The following is a 26,938-nucleotide window of genomic DNA, read 5'->3' as shown; positions in this document are numbered from 1 at the left end:
AATGGGTTCTTACCTCTGGCATGGAAATTTGGTCCTCCATGTTTTGGAAGAAGGAGCCGAGAAATTGGCATTTTGGGAAATGTCTCCTGTTTCCAACCTCCACCGTGAAGGGAAGAAGGTTTTAGAGAGGTTTAAGGAAAATAATCCTTATTTTACCTTTAACTTTTTACGGCAGTCTTTGTTATTACAGTATTTTACTTTAAGGTAAAATAGAACAAATCTTTTCATCGTAATTACATACGAGTTTAATAATTTTCAAAATAAACATTTTACTTAATAATGTAAAAACCTTTAATACTTGAATGTAAAATATTTTAATTTTTTTTTAGATGAATTGACAATGCTCCCTTATTCAAACCAATCACCCCAATAGAGCAAGATCCTTAAGAGAGTGTGTGATCCGGCTGTATTTGGTATTTTCTGATTAAATTTAGTTACGGAGTGATTGATTGACGGAAGTAAAGTAATATAGAGTAAAATTATTTTTTTAATATTATTAAATTATTAAATTAATATATGAATTTACATGTTTAATGAAAATATTCTTTTGAAACGAATTATATATTTTAAAAATTAATAAATTTACGTGAAATTATAATTAAAATTTACAGATGTTAAAGTGTATTTTATCTTACTTTTAGTTTTATTATTTTACAATAGAAGGTCTTAAATTTCTTTTAATCTTGATAGAGAATGAAATAAAATAGTTTAATTAATAATTTAAGTCTTTGAAGAGTTAATCAAGATCATAACACGTGAATTTACATATGACCTGACAAGTTAACTTAATTGTGTTTCTAGATATTTTGTTTTTCCTTCTGGCATGGTCCTTCACTAATCAAAATCTGGATCAGTGATGTTCCATCGCACTGGAAATGTGGACTGTAACGTGTGGAAAATGTTAATCACTTTGTCTTTTCCGCAGAAGAACAGACAAATAATTTTGAGATTCTTGGCCAATGATCAAGCAGCAGACTGAAGACTAGAATTTGTCAAAGATATTGAAATCACCCTCAAATTTTTTAACCATTGCTTCTAGAAACAAATGGCTGAAGAGGAGTGATTGGTTGGTTAGGCTTCTCTGAAACCTTGGTTGATTCAAAGTCATGGTTAGAATGTTTGTATTGATTTGAACCAAGCGGAGAAGAGGGGGTAAAAAGGGTCTTCAATTGCCTGAATTTGCCACATATTCATGAAATTCTTGTTAATTTATCTGAGCTTTCACATTTCTCCCCAAAATTTCTGAATTTTCCAGTCTACACACAAAGGGCAAAGAAACTATGGTAAGCAGTCCTGAGCCTAAGGTCCAGGAGACTCTGAGTAAAATGTGGAAACATGAATTCCTGACTGGAAAGTAGAATGTTTTCCATCTGGTGTCTCTGATGACCTCCGAATGTGTTTAGTTGTGGGTCAAAGTTCAACGTGAATAATAGACCAGATCAGAAGTGTTTCTGTGTATCAGAACAATGAGTTAATAGATTCTCAATGCAGAAACTGGACATGGTACTGCAGCAGTGGATGCATCAGATCATTTAATATCAATCTCAGCTTCAAAACTAACAATGGGATTGAATTGGATTTATCTGCAACCTAAATTATCTACGATTGATTTTGTCATGCTGGCTTTAGTTTTCTTCTGGAATGGTTGCACACCAACTTCTCTTGGACCCTATAACCACTGTTTATTTCAGCAGTTAAAGTGTAACTTTCTTGCATTTTTGGCGTAAAGGGCCATCCAGGGGCATCAAGGCATGACCCATGACAAAATATTGCGTTCTCTTTCATGCTGCTTTGCTTCTCATTCATTGACTTGAACTCAAGATAGGTAAAGCTAAAAGCATGAATCATTATGGCTAATAATTTCAAATAAATTGTTCACCAGAACTTCTACTAAGGGTAATAAGAACTTGGTTGGTCCGAAGGTTATATTTTTCTCTAAAAACCTTGCCAGCATATCCAACAGGATCAATCCAGGAAACAAGTGATGAGTTATGTTCTTAAGAACCTTTAATCGCTGGTTCAAAGTTGAAACACGCAAGATTTATTGAAGTAAATGAAATTCCCTGTATGTGCAAAGAGAACATGAATGAAGATGAATACAGTAAGATTTGTTTGATGTCAAAATTTTAGCAGTGGATAATTTGGTTTATCTACCCAACCGAGAAGGCTTAATTTTCTCGTCTTCTTATCTATTTTTCTACTAAGAAAGAGTCACACAGAGGGATTAGTATCACCTGCCTTTTCTCACAAGAGAAAAGAAAAGGGCAGAGCATAGAAAACGACCGTTACATGAGTAAATTTCATCAACAGATACAATCAAAGCCAATAAATTTTCTCATTTAAAGCTTTAACCTAAATTTCAGACATAATAATCTCAACAGCTTTAGACTCCCTATTGACTTCAAAAACATCCCTCTTCCTATCAAACAAAATTTAAAACCTACCCTCCCTTAACAAGTTAAAGTCCCCCCACCCCATTTCCCACTCTCTCTCTCTCTCTCTCTCTNCATGACCTACCTCTCTCTCTCTCTCTCTCTCTCTCTCTCTCTCATTTTCTCCATTTGAAAATATTGAATACTTACTTTTCTATGTGATCATCTTCTTGCCATTAAAACAGTACTCCTCAAGTTTTTTTGGTCAGATTTCAAAGGATACACATGGGACTAAAAGATCTCCGCCTTAAGCTTAAGGTAACGCCAAGGCTAACAACTTCTTTCTTTATTTTGGTCTATAGTTTCCATTCTTTGATGATCATATCTATTCTTGAAGAAAGAAATTAAAGTCTTTGGTTAAAGGGTATCTTTCTTTGGGTTTATTTCTTTATCACCTCTGTATGAGTTTGTGCAGTGATGCACACTCTAACACATTTTAAAACGTAGGAAAAGAGAAATGAAGTGTCTCTAAGATTAAAACCCAGATATGTTTGATAAGGATATAAAAGGTTACCATCTTTTGAGCTAGTAACTCACAACATAGCCTCTTTTATCAAGCAGTTTTCATATAACAACCACTGGCTTTTCTTGATGTGTTTGGCTTGATGAGGCAGGCATTTAGGCTGAGACGCTTTCGGGTAGGAGATGGTGGGAGCAAGAAAAGGGAGAACGGGATTAAAAAGAAGCCTTCTTGGATGATGCCAATCTCTCATGGCTATCATGTTGTGGATCATAAGTCACTCCGAGGCAGTTCGGATGATTCGGACTTTGATTCGGTTGTGGTACAGAGAGAGCAAATTGAGGAGCTTGAGTTGTGGTTCTTTGGAGTTTTTGATGCTCGGATTGGGGATGGAATTACCAAGTACATACAATCTCATTTCTTTGATAAGAAGCCTAAAGAGGTACTCCAGTTCATTACCAAACATCGAATTTTACTGACATGGAAAAAAAATGATGACTATTATGAATTGTACAGTACTGGCCTTATGTCACAATGTGCCTTGCAGTCTCAAATACATAGAAAGAGCAAAGAGACAATGAGAAGAGCATATCTTGGCGCAAGAGCAAAGGTCAGAGAGGCACAGAAAGAAGATGAGACACTGCGAGCTGGCTCAGCGTCTGTGATGCTAATCAATGGAGAAAAGCTTGTAACAGCCAACCTGGGTGGCTACCGAGCTGTTATATGTAGAGATGGTGTGGCTCATCAGCTGAGTAGCAAGCGCCATTCTGGAGCCAGAAGACATTGGACTCGCAGACTATTTCCAGGTATTGAACAGTTTGTTCCTCACATAAATCTTAGAATCAAACTTTTTGAAACGTTATCTATTAGATAACTTTTCAACTTAAATCACGTTATTTTTAAAAGTTCAAATTCAAGTTATTAATAATAATAGACTTGAATTATTATATAGATTTTAACAATTGTATTCATATAAGATATGATGAAATGACGTGAGGTATCACAAAAACAAATCCAATTTCTGATAGCTATCTTCCTAGAATCCTTCATCACCTCCCTTAAAATTCTGCAAAAACTGTGCTTCTTGATTCTTTTTTCTTTCTTTTTGTACTTTTGGCTGTGGGGACTGTGTTTTTGGATATCTTTATACATTTTTGTGAATGACATTATCTGATGCTGGGTCCCATGTTTGTGCCTAAAGTACGCATGCTAGTATGCGACTCAACTAATGCAGCAGCGATAAGGCACGGTAAAAGCTCAGAACTTCTTGTTGGGGCTGAAAAGGTCGATGCTGAGACTGAATTCATCATCATAGCAAGCAATGGAATATGGGAGGTAAGATATGCATTTTTCCATGCTCCATTAAACATAAAAAGATACAAAAGAAAGTGAAAGATTTATGGCATTTGCCCATTGTGTTTCAAGCTTAAACTGCCTCTCATTCCTGGCACCAGAAAGAAGAAACTGCATGTCAGTTGTTATACTTCCACACTTCCTATCCCTGAACTAGCAATAATATCATTAACCTCATTAGTTTATCCCAATAACAGCACCAAAAACATCATACAATTGTCCATTCTACTTTCAATTCATCATCATACAATTTGCTGTCATCAATTTGTTCCAGGTGATGAAAAATCAAGAAGCAGTGAATCTCATCAGGCATCTTGGGGATCCACAAGAAGCTGCTGAGTGCCTAACAAAGGAGGCTTTATCAAGAATGAGCAAGAACAGTATATCTTGCGTCGTCATCCGTTTTGATTAGTGGTATTGTGTTTTTATCTTGAGTTTGCCATATGTTTATGTATCAATGAACCCTTGAATTGCAAGTGAGGCGTTTTTTTTTTTTTTTGTTGTGTTGATCTTGCATGGTTATAAAATGGAAATGGCAACAATCTGATAATAGCAGCAGATAAGATACACTCTATCTCTTATCAAACAAAATAAACCTCCATAGACCCCAAAAGTGAACCTCGCATATAAGAATAAGAAACTTCTACTGTTCTACACCAACAATACATAATCAAACCAATGAATTGACCTCTCCATAGTTATTACAAATGTAGGGGATAAAATAAAAGTGAATTCTTTGTTTAAGTGGGTGGTTTCGTTTGGTTGGTGGGCAAAACTCTCATCCTTGTGAGACTCAAGAACTATCATTTACAGTAAACAATAGCAAAACTCCATGGATACCAAAAAAAAAAAAAGTATATATAATCATGTGGAGATGTTGCTACAAACCAATTCAGCTGAAGAACATTAACCAATGAGAGTGGCTCCAGAAAGAACTTTTTGACAAAAATATTTTTAATGATACCTATTTTTTCACGTAGCAGCAAGGAAAAATAAATTAAAAATATATATGTAACAATTCACAGCCAAATCCACAGAAAAGAAGACAAGCTTTGCCACTTCACCTTCATCGTCAAGCTGTCAACTTCTTTTCACTAGTCTTGCTTCTGAATGGAGACAACAAGGAAAAAGTGCGAGAAGCTGCATGATTATAAATAAAGTGCTTCATGTCAGATTATGCACCTTAATGATGTAAAATACTAATACTTGTAAACATTGGGGGAGAAAAGAAATCAAATAATAAATATGAAACAAGGAGCAGCAACTACTTACACTTTTGTGGAGTATTGCCGGCTGTCAGGGTCTCATCCTGAGAGATCAGATTCTTCAACATATGAACTGACAACAACCAGAAAATTAGTCAGCTTCAGGACCAAATATCAACTAAGCTAGAATAAAAACATCAGATGACCAAAACTCAATATTCTAGCATTGCAATTTTGGATTTGCAAGTAAATTGATCAGTCTTAGCACATGTAGATACTGACTAATTGGCAACAGCCAATTTGTAATTGACAATTGTCAGTGCTCAAACCGAATAAACCAACCCGAAGCACTTATATTTTGATGATAAAATACCCAGTTTCAGAGCTTCATACTGGAACCAAACATTCTCCCATGCACCTAATAAGACACCCACCCACAGAACTCGATGGAAATTATCCTCTTAGACCAAATCCTAACCCACCTAGTGTCAAAATGATTTTCTATAATTGCATTGGATTCAAAAAATTAAAAAACTTTAAATAAAACCTAAAGCCCATATGTCATGATATTTTCACAGTGAATTTTGATCCAATATCTGACTCACTTATCCTTCTTATGTAGTTGCCTTTTACCTATCAAAAAATAAAACAAAAAGAAATTTAGTAAGGCTGACAACTTTTAAACAATCTAAGTATATTAGAAAACAGATTTGCAAGAGGAGCTCATGACTCGCCTTGCAGCTTATCAAATATGTTGGACAACAATTCCAAAAAACTAAAGTGCAAATAACTCATTCGTTCCAAATAATACTAATTTCAAATGGTATGTTCTTTTAAGCAGAATCATCAACAAATAGTTTATCAGAATTTGAAAGAAGTCATGCATTTTGTATATCACTATCCATCAAAGTGCACAAGGGATGAAACACAAGGCAACTACCTTCACTAGAAGATGCAGTGTTTGCAGCCAACTCATCAGCCTCAGAACCATTAACACTGACACTATCTGATTCAATATTACGTTCGCTTGTAGCTGAGCTATGATTCTTTCTTCCAAACTTCAACAGCCGTCGAAACCCTTTGGATGACTCCTTTACCTGAGGCTTATCCCAAAATTCAGGAATCTTCTCTAGTTTCAAGTTTTTAGAATCAACTACATGAGCTCTAACATTCTCTGACTCCATTGCTGCAGCCTGCATGCTAGTTGGAGGTGCTCTGCCATACTCTGAAATTTCAGTACATGGATCTTCCAAAGAAGAGACCCGAGCAAAAGGGGCTTGATAAGGTTTTTCAGAAACACTTGAGCTCTTAAATTTTGATGATTCCTTCTCAGTGTTACTCACACTTCCCTTCTGAACCTGGAAATTTGTACATCATATTGTCAAGAAGACTCACGTTCAGAGGCACGTAATATTTATTCTCTGGTTAAGATGAAAAAGAAAATTCATTAAAACAGATTGTTTCAACAATTTGGCATCGAACTGACATCACAATGGAAGTAGATTGAGAACAAGGTTTTGATGAGCTCTCTACAAGGATGGCGAGTCTTCTACAAGTGTTTGCTGTGATTAAATGATAAAAGATGACTTAAAACGTTTGAATTATCAATATATTTATAAGTTGTGTTGAGGAAGAAATATAATTAAGTGGCGTGACCTTGCAACAATGATAATAAGAAATATATCACCAACTGATGATTTGTATATAGAACTACAAATCTCCAGTCTACATCAATTAAAAAAGAGTTGTGCCTTGTCAATGAACTTCTTAAAAACCTTACCTCATAAGCTTGTGGTCTTTGTTGTATCTTGGGTTCTTTATCAAGTGCATCAACATTCACTGGAGAAACTGGTGCACGAATGGCAGCATAATCTGACACCATCTCAGTTTGCCTCCCTATTTTAAAGATGCCATCATGTTCCTTCTGTACTGCTGTAGTTCCTTCCAAGGAATTTACTGGGGGAATGGAGGGTTTCTCACATTCAAGCATCACAACAGTTTTCTCAATTACTGTATTGTCATCCCCATCAATATGAACTGAAACTTTGTCCTTGTTCCTATTTGGTTCAGTAACCTTGGCAGTAGAAGTACTTCCATTCACCTTCTGTGTCATTTCATTTCCTCCTGATTTGCTGTGGGTAACATCAGGTGCTTTAGTTGTTCTAGTTTTGAGTTCTGGAAGAGAAGCAATCTTGCTTTTATCATGGTTTAAAATTGCTGATATTTTTTTGCTTTCAGGCCCACCTGATACTTTTGTTTTTGATGATGGTTCAGAGTTCCGTGACTTCACTGAAGAAACATGCGGGCTGCTACTTGTTTTTGGCTCTGATAATCTCCTAATCCTTGCCATAGATGCTTTTGCATCAGGAGTTACATCGCCGATGTCTTTCTTCGGCTCAGGCAGTGATGAAACTGACTGGCTTAATCTATTTCCACTGGAGTGGGCTCCATTGTTCAATTTGCTGGGTTTGGAGGGTTTGTGAGAATCAGTTGATCCCACAGAAGCAGTCCTGATGGATCTTCGTAGTGGGGATGATGATCCAGGCTCAGCATCAGTAAACTTTGATCCCTTACGAGAGCTTGGGGAAAGTTTTGATGGCAGTTGTTTCCTGCTTTGCAATGGCACTGATGACTGAGCAGGGATAGAACTGCCTCTAGCAGCAATTCTCTTTTGTCTCTCTATCTTCAACGCTTCGAGTCGTCTAATCTCTGCCTCTTCCTGAAAAAGTGTTAAAAAAATGAATTAACAAATAAAGAATCTATTTCATAAACCACATAAGCTGGCTGGTAAAGAGAGCTGTGGTTGTACTATAAGCATTCAAAGTATTCAGTTTGCACCAAAGCGTACCTTCTCCTTCTTCATTTTCTGAAGATCAGCTTTATAGGTTCTTAGCCTCTCAGCCCGGGCTTTTGCTTCGTCCAAAGGACTCAGTTTTGAAGGCTTTCCTTTTCTTATAGGCCCTACAGCCTTCTTTCTATCTGAAGTATCAGCAATTAGTTTTGATTTTCGGTCCTTGTCTGACTTTTTAGAACCCTGCATGCCCTCTTTATTTTTCTTATTCATTGAATTACCATCTTCAGCATGAACCTGCATTTCATAATCCAAAGCAGGATCATAACCGATTGACCCCATTTCTGCTCCACGTTCAGGCATCAAACTTAAATCATCTGGTTCATAGTTGACCTGACTTCCAACCTTACTAGATATATTTTCTGCTTTCTGAAGTGACAAGGAGAACTCAGAATCCATATTGATAGCATTTCGATCATCAGTTCCAACTTCAGTCACTGAAGTTGACCTGAATGGAACTATGTAGGAATCATCTATATTATTTGATGATCCTCTTTCCAAACTGTTGGATGAACGTTCAAACCCATTAACAGCCAATGCATCTGATGGAGAATTTGTAAAATCTGACTGATTCTGCTGCCTATCTGTTATAAAATCATCATTTAAGTTCCTCCTATACACCCTCCTACCATCTATTTCTTTAGAATATAAATCCATCTGACCATCCATGAAAATCCTACCATCAGCAGAGTGACCGGTTCTTCTAGAAATCAAAGACTGATCATTTGATGCCAGAGGCATGCGAGAGCCACTTGCACTAATTTTATCCATGTCAGTTGTATTCCCTTCTTCAAATTGACCCATTTCTCGTCCACCAAAAAGTAAAGGGTCTTCACCCAATCTATTTGGTCTTCTCTTTCCTCGAACCTCCTTTTCCACTGAAAACATACCTTGATCACTTCTACGTTCTTCTTCTTCAGCATCTCTAAGTAAATAATTTTGAAATGCTTGCCAGTGTCCCCCATCTGTCTCCTTCCCAGGAACTGTTTCTTCCCTATCAAATGAATTCAATGCATCAACAGACTTTGTGCGACTTCCTTTCCCCTTCGAGGATCTCAGAGAGTTCTTATGCTCAGAATCTCCATCTTCCTCTTCCACTTCAGAGCCAGAATGTGACTGCAAATCACTACCTGAAGAATCTTGCCTCTTTGAAGTGATATAATTGATGTTCCGAATGACCACCATTCCTGACTGCTTTTTACCTGACCTACTACTCTTCTTTCTTGATTTTGGACTTACTGAAGTTTCATTGTCCAACTCCTCATCATCTTGAGATTTTGCTCTCTCCATCTCCCAAGTTTCTGATCCAGTATGGCTATCTCTGCTTTCCATTGAATGCCGTTTCTGTATTCTTTGACCAGCATTTAGTCTTGGATCCTCCATTGATGGATAAGGCTGCTGAAAAAATGGACTTCCTGGATAACTTGGGTAGTAGGGCATGCCTTGCATAGGATATCCTTGAAAGGTTGGCATACCACCTGGTGGAGAATGGATAGGCCAGGGAGGAAACATGGGAAACTGGGCTTGGTAATATTCTTGACGGCCGGGGGTTTGTTGATCCATTGGAGGCCTCTCATCTGGCCAAATCAATAAATTTTATTTACTTTTCAATTCATAATTTGGAGAATGTAGGAAGCATGAAATGTCAAGCATACAAATGTGGTCTGAAAAGCAAATGGATGAATGTCACAACAGGGACATTCCAACTTAGATAACTTTCTAGTAACCAGCAAAGTAATGACACAAGTGGCCGATGATGGTGAGAGTTTGCAAGTCCTGGGATCAAGCCCAAGCAAATGGTGTGGGTGGAAAATTGGACAGGGAAAAACTTACCTCTTGTTAAATAACCCAACCAAATTATAAGAATTATAAACAAGAACAAAAATCAAGCAATAGCCAGACAGAGAAAACATTTATGCACGTATTTACTGAACATACTGACAGAAATATCAACAAGTCAACAGCAGAGAGAAATATGTAACATTCTATGAAAATAGCAATAATACTAAAGTAACCTGTGACCCATAGGATACAAAAATAAAATAAAATAAATTAATATCCCTCTACTTCAAGAAGGAAATTGATGAGTTACTAAGAGAATATCAGAGCAATGTGTCCCATTATATAGAAGAGAGGATCAACTAACATTTTATCTAGAGGACATATCTAAAACCCATACCTGTACTTGACTCAACCCCAGCTTTTCCATTATTTTCTGAAATTTCAAGCCATGCTTCCTTGAGCTCTTTCTGCTTATTGATCATATTGGAAAGCACAATGCCAGATGCATTCATAGCAGAGAAATCAGATCGACTAGACATTGCTTCAGCTGCTTCAATTTCAAGCCACTGGCCGGTTTCATGCTTTCTTTTCCATAATTCAGTAAATTTTACACAAGCATCTCTGCAATGAAATAAAGAACTTAATCAAGAGACTATTCAAAGGTGCACAAATTACTCTTTCATGGGTCTCACAGTGGAAAACTTAATCTTAAACTCAATTAATTTTGAGCTAGGAAAAACAAGCAATCAATATATGAGAATGTGAGCACCCATATGAATACATGGATGCATGGAACTAAGTTGCCACGAATTCCACTTACCTCAAACGAGAGGCTCCAAAACTTTCAGCAAATGACATCAAAGGAGCCATGTGATCAATGTCAAAACCAGCAGCTACAGCACGTGCAAAGGCCATACCTTGCTCTTTCTGCAGCACTGTCTTCCGCGTCTCCAGAACTTTCAAAAGTTGAACTCTAGTATAAAGTAAAAACAATATGTACGTATGGTCTTAAGATCATTCCAACAAATTAAACATACAAAAAGACATGATATTCAACACTCTGTTCTTCACTGTTAACATGACATAACGTGCCACTTGTCTCATTCTTTTCACCTTTTTCCTCTTTTACAGCAAAGCATAAAATGTTCGGCTGTCTTGAGTGGTTATCTAATTAACTACAAACATTTTAATCACTTTTTGAATTCTTACCCCTTAACTATAAACAATTTCAGTATACATGTAGTGAAAGAGAGAAAAAGTCAACAGAAAGTTATGCAAAACATTGTAGTAAATTGTAAAGAATCTAATATGCCTCTCTTCCACATCCTCTCCCCAAAAGCGCCATGTTTTCTGTATTCCCCCAAAATTCCCCTGTGGTCCCCCAAAGAAGATCCTCTCAGACAAGGGTGTAACCATGTCAAGCCTACTCGCATGCTACTTGGGATAGACTCCAAGAATACTCAGGCTCGACTCTTTCACTGTTCATTCAAGCTTGAGCTTAAGTAGCCCAAAAGCCGAGTTAGCCAAGTTCAATTACGTACACCTTATACAGTTGGAAGGTTAAGCAACCCCAGGAACATGAAAAAGTTATTTATCTTGTCTGTCAGATCAGTATGAAATTCAAGGCACTTCCACTTGAAATTTTACATGCTGAACTGTGATAATATCTACCATTATAAGGTTTTTGGATTCATGACATCCCTAATTTTCTTTCTAATTTAAGCTTTTCTAGGAAACCAGATATATGGAAAATAAATATCAAACTATGCAAAATTTGCAGTGATCACTAAAAACTACTAATATTATGCAATTCATTATCCTCAATTAAAAAATATTCGTGCAACCAAAACTGTAACATACTTAGAATTTCCTTCCTGCACAGCAGACCCATTCGCTTCAGATGGCTGTGCACCAGGCTGCCAGAATGTTAAAAAAAAAAAGTTAAAAAAATTTATGAAAAGATTTAATATATGATAAGATTTATCTAGTGGATACTCACTGTGTAGAGGACAATGGCTTTCTCCTCATTGGAATCTGGTGTAACCCTGCTGCCTGTCCAAAGCCATCAGGTGTGATGCAAGAACCAATAAAAAGTTAAAAATGAAAGCGAAAAATTTCAGAACTACTCATGAAAGAATTGTGGAATGAAAGATGTGAACAAGCATGATACTGCACTAACAACCTTTCTTAGCATGACAGTAACTCTGGAATGGAAAAAGGAACATAGATACAAGATGACTAGAAAATATGAAATATGACTTTTTAATCCACCACTCCATCCATAATTACATTAAAAATGGAACTAATTCAGATGAAGTTAGAAGTGAAGAATATAGGCTAAAAATGATTAAGAGTACCTTCTATGCTTTCCAAAGGTTTTACTTGATGATCTTCTACCTGTCAAAAAAAGAACAAGTATAATTAATCTCTATGGTATACATATGATAGACTTCCAAAAGATTTTACTTACAGCACTCAATCCTATATTGTTGTTACTTTGAATTGCAATAGCCTCTTCAATTTGCAAAATCTCAGACTCAACGGTATACACCCTTTCCAAGATCTCTGGAGTACTCACAAATCGAACAAACCTGAAAAGGCCAAAACAGATTAGCTTCTCATGCCAATTTAAAGGGGAAAGAAAAGATTTATCTTAGAGCCATTTTCTTCAACATGATTGATAGATATGACAGACTCAACCATCATAGCACAAAAGCAGTGCTCCAATGCCAATTTCTTACTGGAATAACAACTAAATAGCCTTTTGTTAAAAAAACAGGTCAGGCTCATCCAATCTTCATGATATGGCAAATAATCCCAGTAAGAAAGAAGCACCAAACAGACTTACAAACCTTTCCACTGTTCCTTTTGTGAACCAAGTTGCATCAATGCTAGGTTCTGGTTGAAGGATAATTGAATAACCCCCCTTGGCCACCTGCTCTTGTGCAGTCTTCAAGTGGGCAAGAAATGGGTTAAGCAAACCTGAAGCTATTTTCTCTGTCTTTCCATTTGCAGATATCACCAAATCACACCTGATGAAAGTAAAGAAGAACATATTAAAATATATCTACAAAGGTTATATATGAACACATCCATTATTTATGCTGAATTCAAAATCTTAAACATATACTAATGCACACCCAGTAAGGACTACTGCTAACATTTCAAACTGATAAAACATACCTCTATCAAAAAAATAAGAAAATAATATTTATTCAAATACTAAAAATAGACTCATGCTTAATACCTCTATCAAGCTAAGTATTGGCTACCAATCAAGGGAAATTGTTACCTGGTTCGAGTTGGTGTGAGTTGGAACACAACTGAGTCAAGCCGAGTTGAAGACTTCATTGTTACCCCCTCAAAAGGCAGATCTTTGAAGGTGAAATGACTTTGTTATCAATCTAAAAGCTTACAATTTATCACAAAAATCTTCAAAAAAGAAAAAATTTTGACATTTGGGTTCTAAAGATAGCTCAGTTTAGTAACAGAAAAAAGTTTTGCAGAGAATCAGAAAGGCCCCAAGAAAAGGGTAAGTTCTCAGCGACACAGAGAAGTTTTTAGAGAGAGAAAGTGAAAAAAAAGGGTCTCTTTTTAGAGAGAGAGAGAGAGAGAGAGCCAGAGGATCCAAAGGCTGTTTTGTTGAAGTCTTAGGATGCCATTCAACTGAGAAAGTGAAAACTGAAGAAAAACCAACATTTACTTACTTGATACCGCTTCGGTCAGAAAACTTTTGTTGGGGCAAACTAAAGGAGACGTTGAGGGGTATAATTAGAAACTTAAGTAAAGTTGACGACAAGTATGGGTAGATGCTGAAGCGAAAAGGACAAATATTATACTGTCCAAAATATCATTAAATAGGTAAATTAACGGTAATAACCTTCTGCTTTTTGTCAACGGTAACGTTGAATGCCACTCCTACTAATGAGTTTTTTATTTTTTTTATTAGGCTTACTAATGAGGTTTTAAGTAGTGGGTTCATGCTAATTTTGATGGCTGTTTGATTTTAGTACTAATATACTATTTTTTTTTCTAAACAATTCTATCAACCAATCAAAATTTTTTATTTGAGAATATAAAAATATAAATTATTAAATAAATAAAATTTAATCGTGAATGAAATAAAAGATCGTGTCTCTCATCGTTTTATTACAATGATGCAAAAGAATCTTATCTTTTTTCTACAAAGGTGGTGATGGTATTCTAAAAGTGATAATTTCCTCCATACAAATTCATATTCATGTGATATGTGTATGGCAAAGATAGTGTGAGAAAATTATTGGTGTGAATGCAAAAAGGCTAATGAGGTATAGAAAGTCCAAGATAATAGTGGCAATGCCATCATAATTCGAAAGGCTTAAGCCAATCACAATTCCCAAATCTTTCCTAGTGAGGGGGAATCTGGACCATGATGAGGAAAAGGTTCTTTTGCCCAATCAATGATTGGGATAACATGATGAAGGAAAAGCCCTCATGGAAGATTTTGTCAATGGGATTATTAGTGGTTTTACATAGATGCCCTCACTTTTCCAAATTGTTTCCTTCTATTTTCCCAATCCATTGATTTCTTCAACATTGTTTTCATTACATTGCCATTGCAATGTTTACATTACTTTGGGTGTTTCTTTTTGCTCATAATCTTGTCTTGGGGCCTCCTTTTTCATACCTTTGCTAGATCTTCACGTGTGTTACGAACATATGCCTAAACAAACAAGTTTTTCACTTAAGGAAGAAGAAGATTAGGTGAAGGATTCTCTTACTTGTGGATGAAAACGAAAATTAACAAGATATCCCCATCTCTCACTCATGTTCCTTCTCTTGTTTCTTTGTTTATTATTGTTATTTCTTTTCCTTTTTGTTCTATTATCAACCATCATCTCCTAAAGATGTCACACAAATGCAACCCTTTTTACGTATGGTCATCTTCACCTTTCCTTTTCTAACATCTTTCTATTTATATATGAACAAAAAAATAATAATGGGTATGTCTTTTTTTTCATTTAGGATTGGTCTAGAATTATCGATGAAAATTAGGGATATGGGTTTGTCATTTTTTAAATTCATAAAATGATAGTCTTTTTTTGGCAATTCGATTTTCTAAATCTCGTAATCTCACAGTACATGTTGAATTTAATGTATTATAAATGATAATTTAAAATCTTCCTATTGTCATATATCGATAAAATTACAATTTATTAATTTCTTATGATTAAAAATAAAGGATTTGATTTGGTTATGAAATGTGATGTCAACATGTGATGAAGTGCCAAAATCAAAACCTAAGTTTGATATAAAGACAAAATTGAAAGATTCTTTAAAATAATCCTTCCATAAACTTAAAACCCCCAATACTTTAAGTTGGGCACATTCAATGTATAAAGCTATGAATTATAGAAATTTCTAACAGCATCATTTGTGATGTTCCCCTGGCCCCAAACAGGCATCAAATTACCTTTTGTTTAGTTTATTATTAATTGGCAAGTAATGCATATTTATCTAAAAATAAAACTAATTAAAAAAACTAAAATGAAAATAAAAGGGTATTTCGTGGGGGACATGTTCTTTGTAGTCTCTATCATTATCCTCTCCTGTCTACTTTGAATTAAGTCATTATGCTAATGTCCAATTTATAATGAAAAATACTAATAACTAAATTAATTTTTAAGTTTTATATATGTAGGTCCAAATGTGCTCCAACCCCTAGACAAAGAAAAGGCCTGATTCTCCCCAATTTTGCATTAAACACAGCTCCAATTTTGTCCTTTGGTTGTGGGTAGTTGGTTCACTTGTTCTGACCCATTCTCTTTCCCCAATGTTTTTTTTTTTTTTATATTCCTTTAGTCCTTTGGAAAATTTAGAAGAATTGGAGTATATCTGTATTTCATGGAAGGCAGAACATTGTCACAAATGTCTACAAACAATTAACAGTTGCATGGAAAGTTGTGGAACCGATTAATCTATGCTAAACGGTCCAAATTAAAAAAAAAATGTGAAGAAAGAAGAAAATGATAGTGAATGTAAATAATATAAATTTTAAAGACAAAGAATTTTTATGAGTATAATATTTAAAAAATATTCATAAATAATTTAAGAAAATTCAATTAAACTTTTATTTTTATTATGTTTAATCAAACTCTTATATTTTTTTGAATTAAATAAACTCTTATGACAAATAGTTGATTAACTGTTATTAGTCAATTAAATTATCACTTGTTATTCTATTATGACATGTCATAATAGATAATGATATGATGATATAATTATAGAATATTTTTCATCACTCACGTTAATGTCATGTAGATATAAATATGACAAGTGATATTTTAATTAATAATAATTAATTAATCACTAATTATAAAGGCCTATTTGACTCAAAATAAAAATGTAATAGCTTGATTGAATTTAATAAAAAAATAAAAAATTATTTAAAATTTCAGAAATGGTTTTTGAACTTTTTCAAACATTATGTCATTTATATTCATATCCAAATTATTCAAATTATTATTTTTAAAACTTTTAAAATTTTTCATTTTTATTTAATGAGGTTGCTAGCTTATCATGATGTAGCATATTTCTTAACCAACATGCTTAGATTGTCCCTTCCTAATTGACTCGAACTACCATTAGCACATATTTTAGAGAATAAAGATCTTTTATTTTTATTTAGAGACATAAAGTGAAGTAGAAGATTTTCATTCACATTTTATCTTGTCAGGTTTATTTTTTATTCTTTAAAATGCCTTGAAATCCAATATGAAATTCTCTATTTTAGAAGCGCTCTATTGAAAATGGCATGACATCCTGGAGGGATTCTCAAAATCTTAATGGAAGGATTATGAGATTCTAACCTACCATAGAAATAAGAGAAGATTAGATTTCAAAAAAGAGGACTGGCTGGTTTATTATCTGGCCTCTACCACCTACCTTTGTCCATTGTGGTAATACAAGGGAATATGATTCATATTCCAGAACAAAGGCAAAATTAAAAAATAGAAAAGAAAATCCATATACAAACACAACATAGCTCATACCTGCAATCATATGCACTGTCTTTGCTATGCTTTTATGGAATTCAACAAGAATATATAATCACCTAACCTTTGTCCAAATTCTCCATTGAAGAATTGTGGATATAATTCCCCCAAAAGAATTTTCCAAAAAGGAAATTTATACAGAACAGATATTGCAAATGTTTTTGTGGAATCCAACAAGAACATAAACAAAAACCTAATTAAAATATAGAATGGCAATTAAAAATTAGTTCTCTTAACATGTCAAAGGAAAAAAGAGAACAAATGACAATCCCTTATGACCCACTTGGAATAAATGTTGCAAATGAAAATAAATTAAGGCCTCCTTATCACCAAGCAGATAAAATAGACAAAGACCTGGTTATGAAGCATATTTTGATAAGGAAAATGTGACCCAGTAAACAAAACTACACACACATATATATAATATTAACTCTAAGATGTAGCTGGTATTTCTGGATGGAGAGCAATAATTATTTTGGCTGACTCTATGAACAGAAACAGTTCATCTATAAGACTTGCATGTCAAGAAATTATTGGATGCTTGGCAAAAGTTGCCTCCCAAATTTGTGTAGGAACTTTATATTGCACTTTATTTGTCAATTTTGGTTATGAATATTAATTAAATTCCAGCTTTGTAGCTGTAGGTGAGTTGGAAAGTAGCTAGATGGTAGTTGTCAACTTTCAGAGGAAATGAAGGAGAGCAGCAAATAGGAGAAAAAAGGGATGACAAAAAAGGCTGGCATGCAGTAAAGAAGAGAAAAAAATTTAACCATTGAATTGGGAAGCTTGTTTTATGTCTGTAACTTGTAAGTATCAAACTTTTGAAGGGCATAATGATAGAAGACATAAGCTTGCTAGCAAGCATAAGTGTTTAAAACACAAAAGACAAATAAAAGTTGGTATTAATTTTTGACATTAAGGTAGTAGTCCTTTAAGGAACATGGTTGTTTGATACAGCTCAATTATGAGGTTATTAATTATAAGGACAACAATGGTATTACTCAATTGTTCCTACAAAGTCAATAAGGAAAAAAAAATATCATTAGTTACATTGGAGAAGGGAATAAGGAAATCTTCTTTTCATTTTATTTATTTATATATTTTTGTCTAATAATTTGAATCTACAATTTGGTTGTTTTCCTTCCAAGACATTATCCTTTTGTAATTGCCTTAATTTGTTCTATATCCTGCATATAGATAAATTGATTATTAAAAAAATGGGGAAAACATAGTAACACCCAAAAAAAAATAGAAATATCAAGTGGCTATTTCTACAAGCATTGGGCTAATATATACTTTCAAGACTCATAATTAAACTTATTCAAAATACATATCTAATTCATTCTGCCTGGCAAAATGATACTTATATCACAAGCATTATTAGGGTATTTGTTACTTACAAGTTAAATTTCTGTGTGGTAAAACTTGTTATATACAACGAAGTATACTAGAATTTATCAAAGAAGCACATATCCTCTACTTTTTCTTCTCACATGACTTGATCAAAGTCTCAAAGAATACTGGCGACCAAACCTATTTTTAGTAACCTTTCCAGCATCAGAAATGCTCCTGATGAGTGCCACTTTCTGACCCGTAGCTCTTTTTGAAGGACTATTACCAACAAGTTTTGAGCATATTCCCCTGATAAAACCATCTGATTTTTCATCTTCTTCCCCTTCAGATTCCAACAAGGACCCTTTTTCTTGAATTGGAGGACAATCCCAAAGATGCAGCCTGCTAAAATTTTCATTTTCTGAGGGGAATTCAGGAGTCTTCTCCTCTTGGATTCCTCGTTCAGAATAGTGTTGTACAGGTTCTTTTGTAGGCAATATTTGGGTTTCAAATTTGTCTAGCTCACTTATGTCATTCCATGTGGAAGAATATGAGCCAAAAGATGAAGCTCTTGATGAATATGAGGAAGAAGATGCTGAGGAAGGAGAAGTTGTTGTGCTACCAAATCCCTGGATTTCTTTCGTTATTTTGAGGGCTTTCAGCCTTGCTTCTCTAAGCGTATCTCCTCCTCCTAGTAGCTCTAGCACCTTATCTGATCTTTTTTGCATGTTAAGACCCCAATTGAACCTAACACAAAGAAGAACAGCAACATACAAAATATTTAGCATATTGAATAGATAAATGTGGGGAACCCCAAAAAGAAGAAGAAGAAGATTAATTACCCCTTCTCATCTACATATCTAAATCTTCCCAGCTCTTCAATAACATCACTGTCACGTTGAAATTCCTCAGCAAATTCTGCAGGGCCATGAGTTAGTAAGAACTCAAGGAGAATCAGCGATTTGTATGATTGTCTCCAATGCTTCCAGTCAATGCTATCCAACCTGCAGAAGGATTGTTATTAATCAAGAATATGATCGTGATGAGTTCATTTTTCAAGATTGTACTAGAATCATGAGAAAATAAAATTTGGTTTCTCTTTTTTATTGTCGAAATGTTGGATTCATTACCTTTTGTGAAGAACGAAAACGATTCTCCAATAATCATCTATGTAAAATGATGCCTCGGATATCTTAGTCATTGTTCTAGCATCAGGGCCCCATGGATCAGTATTTGTTGCTTCTTCAGCCAATCTTCATAAGAGGATCATAAAATAATGACCAAATTAATGTTACTTATTGCATGAAATTAAAGAACATGATAAATATAGTTTATTAGCTTATTTTCTCCTTATGATGTTAATTAAATATTGTTTTTCTTAATGGGTTACACCATCACTGCATCTTCTATGAATTTGCGTTATGTCAAAGTAAAATGACGATCAATTACTTGATCATTGGAAAAAGAAAAAGAATGGGAACTTACAGTTCTGCAGCAGTCACATCAGTTAAGGCCATCCTTGCATCTTTGTATTTTTCTTGAAGGAAAAATGAAGCCTGTTTCTTAATCTGGTTTAGCAGCGAGGTCCCCATGGATAGAAACTTAAACTATATTTTTCCCAAAGAGCAGAAGAAACCAGATGCCTCAGCTCTTCAGAAATTTATTTATTTATTTAGTTAAAAATAAGTCTATCATGAAGAATTTTTATGAGAAGAAAGTCAGACCAACATTTTTGTGTGGATAGCCATGATTCTAGTTCAGATGTTTCAGGGAAAATTCTAAATTAAAATGTCTTTGAAAGATATCACGAAATTCACTGACAAGGGGAAACGTTTGATCCATCAGAAAATTAGGATTTTCCAAATGGTGAAGCCTATGGATTCTATTATATTATTTAAAGTTCATCAGTTTCATGGGAATACACTCATAATTATTCTTCTCATTTTTTTATATTTACTATAAATAAAAAGAAAAGAAATTAGCACATGTAAGATGTTTGATGTTTGGTATTATTGTTTAATAGGCATAATGTTTGAAAAATTTTTAAATTATTTAGAAAATTTTTTTAAAAAAATTATTTTTTTATTACGTTTAATTAGTGTCAAATAGGTCATTATAATTAACGGTTGACTAATGATTATTAGTTAAAATATCATTTATCATTTTATACTTACAAAACGTTGACATGATAATGACGTAGAAAGTAAGAAATATAATATGATTATGTTATTATATCACATCGTCATTCATTATAATATATCAACATGTCACGTGATATAAAAGTAATCAGTATATTTTAATTAATAACATTAGTCAAACATTATTTTTAAAGATTTATTTAATTCAAAATAAAAATATAAGTATTTGATTAAATGTAATAAAAAATTTTATTTAAAATTTTTTAAATAATTGAGAAAATTTTCAAGTGTTATGCTATATGTTATGGAAATTAGACCATTCATTAAGCAACAATTTACTGTAGGCACTGGACTTGAACCCAAAAGATAATTTAAAGGTAAATCAACTTTACACAATTTACAAGGAAAAATAAAAATCAATTTAAAACAATTTATCAACTTTAGTGAACAATATTTCATCAATTACAAACAATTCAAAGAAGAATAACCCTACTAATTTGGTCGGATCAAGTAAAAAGAAAAAGATAATCCAAATTAATTACCATTTCGTTACATACAGCTGTCATTTTTTTCGTCGATAAGAATAAGCTTTTTATGGTTGACAAAATCAGTATGATGTTAGATATAACGTTTCTTTCTTTTTTAATTATCTTCTATATTAATCTTTTGTAAAAAGTAGGATTTTGTTGCTACACTTACCATTTATAAGTATCTGTGTGAAAAAATATCCTTATCAGGTCTCATGAAATAATTAACAAGCCAAAATAAAATTTTGGGGAACAAAAGGATTCACTAATCATAATGAACTTATTTACATACAATGGGACACCACGAAACAAAAGAACAGAAAAATGCAAACCATGACCAACAATAACAACAAATTAATGAAACGACGATGAAATAAGGTAGACTAGACAAACTAAATAATAAAAAGACAATTGCAATGTAAGAAGAAAAAAAAATCAACGACAATAATTAGGAATCCTATTATAATTGAAAGCTGAAGTCTTTAACGCCCTGCATCAAGATAATGATTTTCTTAGAGATTCAAATCCAAGTTCAAGTCATCGCCAGAACGATCTGTGTTGCCATTGTCCTCATCAACAGTTAGATCAATCACATCTTGGACAAATTGTTGGTTCACCAGAGTAGGATGAGCGAGCACGATGCCATCAATAGGGTTTCCATTATCCCTTTGTTGAGTAGGAAGAGCGAGCACGATGCCATCAACAAGGTTTCCATTACGATTGTCCCTTTGTTGAGCAAGAGGAGCGAGCATGATTCCATTAGCAAGGATTTGATTTTCCTCTCTTTGATTAAGGTTTCTCCTTCGTAGGTTATGATATCTCCTTCGCTGGATAAGAAGAGCACGGAGTTGATTTTCCCTTTGCAGATTTTCCATAATTGCATTATGCAACCACCATTGTGGATCGATTACGGAGCTTGATCTGATCCTTACCAATGCAACAAAAGGGACAACATGAAGTGCATAGTTTTCGAGTGCTCGAACTCGAGATTGTGAGGTCAAATGATGCCTTAAAGCATAGTTTCTTGGATGTGCCCAGTGTTGTGCTAGCAAATAGTTTCTCAATTGGAAGGATGAAGGAATTAAACAAGGTGGAGGAAAAATGAAACTTTGCACAAAGGGAATGAAAGGACGATTCCTCCCGTTGTGGTGAATGCTAACTGGCAACCCTTCATAAGCTAACATGCGAGAGACATAATGGTTTATGAGAACATCAAAGTCATAGGGTACTTCATCACATAATACACATGGTCTTTGTATTATGCCTAAAGGAGCTGGTAAATTTTGGTTGAAACCACCACTCTCAAAGTTCCTACTAGACAAAGCTAAGGAGCAATATGGAAACGAGATTAAGAGTTGAAAGAAATTTGTAGAAATACTCTGGGATAAGAATGAGGAAAGTTAATCGGCATAATTTATAGTGAAATTTTCCTCTCATAACAGTTCATAAGATGATTAAGGAAAAATGTACATATATGGTAACATATATAACGAATTTTTACGTAATTTATATGTATATATGTATATATATACATATATGTACATGTGTGTAAGCTTTATATTTTCATGAACTTGTGTCTATTTTGTTTTCTTTTTTATTATGGATGTTCATGTTCTCTACGGTAGGGTTGGTGCAAGGGCGGAGGGTAATGCAGCCCCCATAAAAAATTTTGAAAATTTTCATTTATTATATTATATATTTTTTATGATTTTTGAAAATTTTTATTTGTTATATTCTTTTAATGCCTCTCAAAATAATTTTTTATTTAATAATTAATATAAATAAATAATAATAAAATGACTCCACAAATCTTACTCGACTTTATCCTTATTTAAATTACTTCACATCTTTTTCTCTTTTTTTTTCTTTTTTTTTTTGAAAGTTAAGAAATTAATTGATAGAAGGATAAATGAATCTCCTCTTTTTCTGCTCTTTTGTCCTTTTATTTTTATTTTTTACTCTTTTTTTTGTAATTCACCACTAAACCACACTTCATTTTTCAAAAAAAAAATTTAAACTTAAGAGTTTGGAAAAAGAAGGACGAAAACCACTTACTACCATAATGTGAAATTAAAAGGAGGTAAAGTTTTTTTTTTATCTTCTTCTTTTTATTATATTATTTAATTATTTATATATTAATCATTGGGTGAAACCTTGTATATCATATTTAACTATTTATATTTTATGTATTATAATCTTGTATTTAATATTTTAAATTTAAATAAAAAGAAAATAAAGATATTGAATTTTTTTTTTGAAAAGTAATAATTCATTCAAAGCCCTTGGCCAAGGCAAAAAGGCGGCTTGTAGTCTTTATTCTATATTCCCACTGCATGAAGGACTCAAACCACCCTACAAATCTTGCTCATAACAGAGACTAGACACAACACAAAAAGTCTCGCTTCCAGTAAAAAAAAAAGAAAATATTGAATGTTGAGTGTATTTTTTTTTAATCTTTTTCAACTATAAAATTGTAAAAATAAAACTTTGAAACAAAATAAATAATACGTTTCTTGTATATAATTTAGTTATTTATATTAAAAAAATATTATTAATTTTTTCATTATAGATTTAATAATTGATAAATTTAAATTCAAAAAACATAATTGGATATAACTTTCTTAAAAAATTATTGTAAGTTTTCTATTTTTTTATTTACATATTATATAAAATTATAATTTATTATAAATCTTTTGATAATTAATTAAATTTAACATATTAATCTCAAAAATATTTAACTTTTATTCTTTTTTATCGATAATTTTAAATAAAAATTAACTAACTCTGTCTTTAAAATGTCTTGTCAAGGGAGACTTTGCGGCAATGTTTGGTTTGTGTGTCTACGAGGCTGAGAAACGAAGGGTGTGGGCCTTTTTGATTGAAAGAAGGATGGTTTTAATATTTGTTCTTGGCTCTGTTTTGCAAGGGCTGTGTTTCCCACCTTCTCTGGGAAGGGGGATGATTTTTGTCTCTGTTTGCTTTTAATTTGCTCCTTGTCTTGGTACAGGTGGACGGTACTAGGATGAATTTAGGTGGTGTGAATATTGGGTGGGATTTGTCCTCGCCGGTGCATCTCCACAAAGACAATTTGGGTTGGTATGCTCAAGGTCTTGTGTGTATAGACTTGAAATTGCCACAGAATTTTTTTTTTAATTTCTCTAGAGGTTAATGCTTTTGTTACTCCAGTTATGAATGATAGACAATACACCTTTCAAAATATATGTATATATATTATTCATAATGCATTGTACATCTAATAACTAGCTCTCTACACGTCATCTCTGGAAAGCTAATGATATGACCACCATTAATTCTTTTTTTGCAACTAAATTTATTAAAGGATCTGTGTATACTTGGATAGCAAGGGATGATTTTGCTTTCTTTTGTACTACCAGAGGTTGATTTTGAGCCAATACGTCTTGTTTATGAAACATATAGGCTAAAAATCCCTCTGTTTTTGCTGGGAACTTTTTCCCACTTAATGAAATTCTTCGATTTAAAAAAAATATAATTTTAAATTTATAAAAAAAAATCGTTAATAGCAATTTAAATTTTCGTATGAAATCTAAAGGTGAATAAATATACATAATACAATAACTTTATAAAAATCATATTCCAATACGACAAATGATAAATTTTCATTGCAATTTTATAATTATCTAAAGCCAATCCAAGTACAATATCAAATTAAAGATTAACATACTAAATAACTATACAATATCAAATTAAAGATTAACATACTAAATAACTATCTTTCAAAAAAAAACATACTAAATAACTGTGTGGTGACCACGGCAAATAGCAACAGTAAAAACATCATAGCCTAGATAGCATATTCTATAAAGAAATCAAAAGAACCCTAGTCTTGATCTTCCCTTCCAAGTTTCAAGTTCACATCCAACATTTGTTGATCTATGAATTTAGTAGCAGTTTCCCTATCCATGATCGTCGCCACTCTTATATCTAGCAATGTTCTCTCCAACTGGTTCAGAAAGGGCCTGGTGAAGCACTGATTTCGAGGCATTGCACCACCATTAGCTGTTGGCTGCTGTGTCTGGATCAGTAGCATGTGGTCGTTCCTAGACCCAAAACAAACAGGCGATGGGGCAGCAGCCCATTGCAGATCAGGGTATCCAGTATAAGTTCTAATGGAAAAAGGGCCTGTTTCAGTAGGTAGCATAAGATTTTGGCTGAAATGGTTGGTAAAAAGCATACTCTGGGCAGACCACAAATGGCTCAGTAAAATCTGCCTAATTGCAGCACTCTCATCAAGTAATAGGTGAAGCTCGACATGATCAAATAGAGCTTCCTTGCCCATGAGAATATCACCACAAACTCGACAAGCAAAAAGGTTAGTATCACGATATAGCCTTTCATGGTGAAGCCTATGCATGTTCGCATGCCTCGAGTTCCAACCATAACCAGCCATGGTCTTTGGCAGAAAACTTGTAACCTTTCAAAAAGAAAGGGAGAAATGGGGTGGGAGAAGAGATCAAGAGTAGGATGAGTAGGGATAGCATGTTGGGCTGCATTTCAGTCTATTTATATATAGGTAAAAAGAACATGTTACCATTTTAAGGGTTCCTATTAAGTTCATGCATTTATTTTTTTGGTTAATTCTAGATGACATGAGAAAGCCAAAAAGGGAATGAAACCAATCAATGGCTGCATATTTAGAATTTGGGTGGTGTTTTTATTGAAGAGTCTAATGCCCAGGCTCAAGATAAGTGAATCTGTGGTTATATATCTAAGATATGTTTTCTGTGCTTGGAAATGACATGCATTGTTGGGATGATTGCGTGTTGGGCCTTAGGTGGATCATGACAGAGTTTTGATTGTTTTCTAAGCGTATGAAGATGATTCTTGGTGTTTTGTATTTGTTGTTTGTTGAGATTTTGTGCAGTTGTGCTATTTTGTCAGAGATTTTTTGGCCTGGGTTTGATGTATAATTTGCTAAGTGTTTGTACTAAGATATTACCTGTATTTCCAAAAGAAAAAGGTTTAGATATTGTTAGGTTTGAATATTCCTATGGAAGCCCATTATTTCTGATTTGTATGTTCTAAAAATTTTTATTAAGTTTCCCAACTTTTGTTTTCCTTTTTCATATCATTAAATTTCTTATGTATACTATCTATTCTAAGATATCTTTCCACTGATGAAAAGAATGTATGACTTTGACTAATGATAATATTGATTATTTGAACAATTCAAAGAATTTGCTTGCATTCCTAATTATAATAAAACTTTTTAGACTGCTATACTGTCATTTCCAATATTAATCAAAACATTCAGTAAATTAAACATGTAATTAATTATTTTATCATGTATTCTTCGATTTATATATGGAAATAAGTAATTAATTATTAGCTATGAACCCTAACATTTAATTAGTTATTTTCTTTTTGTATAAAAAAAAGCAACTGAACATATAAGTAGAGGAAGAAAAAAGTTGCATAATAGGTTAATATTAACCTTAGCATTGTTTATCTTCTTGGTCCAAATCTTAGCCAGACTGAATAATAAAAAGACAATTGCCTTGCCAAAAGGAACAAAACAACAACATCAACTAGTAATCCTATTACAATTGAAAGCTGAAGTCTGTAATGCCCTTCATCAAGATAACGGTTTTCTCAAAGACTCAAATCAGTGCTTAAGTTATCATTAGAGCAATTTGTATTTCCATCACCCTCATCAATAGACAGATCAATCACAAAAAGGGCAAGTTGTTGGATTCCAAAGCAGGGGAGCCAACGTGTTGCCACCAGTAGGGTTTTGATTTTCCATTTGTTGAGCAAAAGGAATGAGCATGATACCAATAGCAAG

General features: G+C 33.6%; 3 protein-coding genes across 6 annotated transcripts; 1 reads left to right on the top strand and 2 right to left on the bottom strand.

Moving 5' to 3' along the window:
* LOC18603244 (putative protein phosphatase 2C-like protein 44) lies at nucleotides 2,540-4,787 on the top strand. The gene is made up of 5 exons (XM_007035098.2): nucleotides 2,540-2,690; nucleotides 3,047-3,334; nucleotides 3,440-3,698; nucleotides 4,094-4,227; nucleotides 4,520-4,787. The coding sequence occupies exons 1-5, from the start codon at nucleotides 2,658-2,660 to the stop codon at nucleotides 4,655-4,657; spliced, it is 852 nt and encodes a 283-aa protein (XP_007035160.2). The 5' UTR covers nucleotides 2,540-2,657; the 3' UTR covers nucleotides 4,658-4,787.
* LOC18603243 lies at nucleotides 4,913-13,784 on the bottom strand. 4 transcript variants are annotated; one of them, XM_018119711.1, is made up of 14 exons: nucleotides 13,376-13,778; nucleotides 12,936-13,115; nucleotides 12,554-12,674; nucleotides 12,441-12,480; nucleotides 12,083-12,135; nucleotides 11,944-11,999; nucleotides 10,904-11,056; nucleotides 10,481-10,704; nucleotides 8,299-9,878; nucleotides 7,231-8,169; nucleotides 6,391-6,808; nucleotides 6,056-6,083; nucleotides 5,518-5,583; nucleotides 4,916-5,385 (listed from the first exon to the last, which is right to left on the bottom strand). In XM_018119711.1, the coding sequence occupies exons 1-13, from the start codon at nucleotides 13,432-13,434 to the stop codon at nucleotides 5,550-5,552; spliced, it is 3,885 nt and encodes a 1,294-aa protein (XP_017975200.1). In that variant the 5' UTR covers nucleotides 13,435-13,778; the 3' UTR covers nucleotides 4,916-5,385; nucleotides 5,518-5,549. The 4 variants fall into 4 exon arrangements, with proteins under 4 accessions (XP_007035156.2, XP_017975200.1, XP_007035158.2 ...); XM_007035094.2 differs by lacking the exon at nucleotides 6,056-6,083 and having other exon boundaries at nucleotides 4,913-5,385; nucleotides 13,376-13,773; XM_007035096.2 differs by lacking the exons at nucleotides 4,916-5,385; nucleotides 5,518-5,583; nucleotides 6,056-6,083 and having other exon boundaries at nucleotides 6,780-6,871; nucleotides 13,376-13,784.
* On the bottom strand, nucleotides 18,448-20,098 carry LOC18603242 (epsin-3). Its single transcript, XM_007035090.2, has 4 exons — nucleotides 19,935-20,098; nucleotides 19,580-19,702; nucleotides 19,292-19,453; nucleotides 18,448-19,196 (listed from the first exon to the last, which is right to left on the bottom strand). The coding sequence occupies exons 1-4, from the start codon at nucleotides 20,039-20,041 to the stop codon at nucleotides 18,620-18,622; spliced, it is 969 nt and encodes a 322-aa protein (XP_007035152.2). The 5' UTR covers nucleotides 20,042-20,098; the 3' UTR covers nucleotides 18,448-18,619.

The sequence above is a fragment of the Theobroma cacao genome, chromosome 4, assembly GCF_000208745.1.
Source record: "Theobroma cacao cultivar B97-61/B2 chromosome 4, Criollo_cocoa_genome_V2, whole genome shotgun sequence".
Classification (NCBI taxonomy): Eukaryota; Viridiplantae; Streptophyta; class Magnoliopsida; order Malvales; family Malvaceae; genus Theobroma; species Theobroma cacao.
The sequence above is the reverse complement of the archived record's forward strand: the minus strand, read 5'-3'. Positions and strand labels throughout refer to the sequence as shown.

Coding starts and splice junctions, on each gene's coding strand:
- LOC18603242 (XM_007035090.2), bottom strand. CDS start 20,041: ATGGGGACCTCGCTGCTAAACCAGATTAAGAAACAGGCTTCATTTTTC. Junction 19,454..19,579: donor GTTTTCGTTCTTCACAAAAG/GTAATGAATCCA, acceptor ATCCTTCTGCAG/GTTGGATAGCATTGACTGGA. Junction 19,197..19,291: donor AGATATGTAGATGAGAAGGG/GTAATTAATCTT, acceptor TCTTTGTGTTAG/GTTCAATTGGGGTCTTAACA.
- LOC18603244 (XM_007035098.2), top strand. CDS start 2,658: ATGGGACTAAAAGATCTCCGCCTTAAGCTTAAG. Junction 2,691..3,046: donor ATCTCCGCCTTAAGCTTAAG/GTAACGCCAAGG, acceptor TTGATGAGGCAG/GCATTTAGGCTGAGACGCTT. Junction 3,699..4,093: donor GACTCGCAGACTATTTCCAG/GTATTGAACAGT, acceptor TTGTGCCTAAAG/TACGCATGCTAGTATGCGAC.
- LOC18603243 (XM_007035094.2), bottom strand. CDS start 13,434: ATGAAGTCTTCAACTCGGCTTGACTCAGTTGTGTTCCAACTCACACCA. Junction 10,705..10,903: donor TTTGGAGCCTCTCGTTTGAG/GTAAGTGGAATT, acceptor ATTTCATTGCAG/AGATGCTTGTGTAAAATTTA. Junction 8,170..8,298: donor AGAAAATGAAGAAGGAGAAG/GTACGCTTTGGT, acceptor ACACTTTTTCAG/GAAGAGGCAGAGATTAGACG.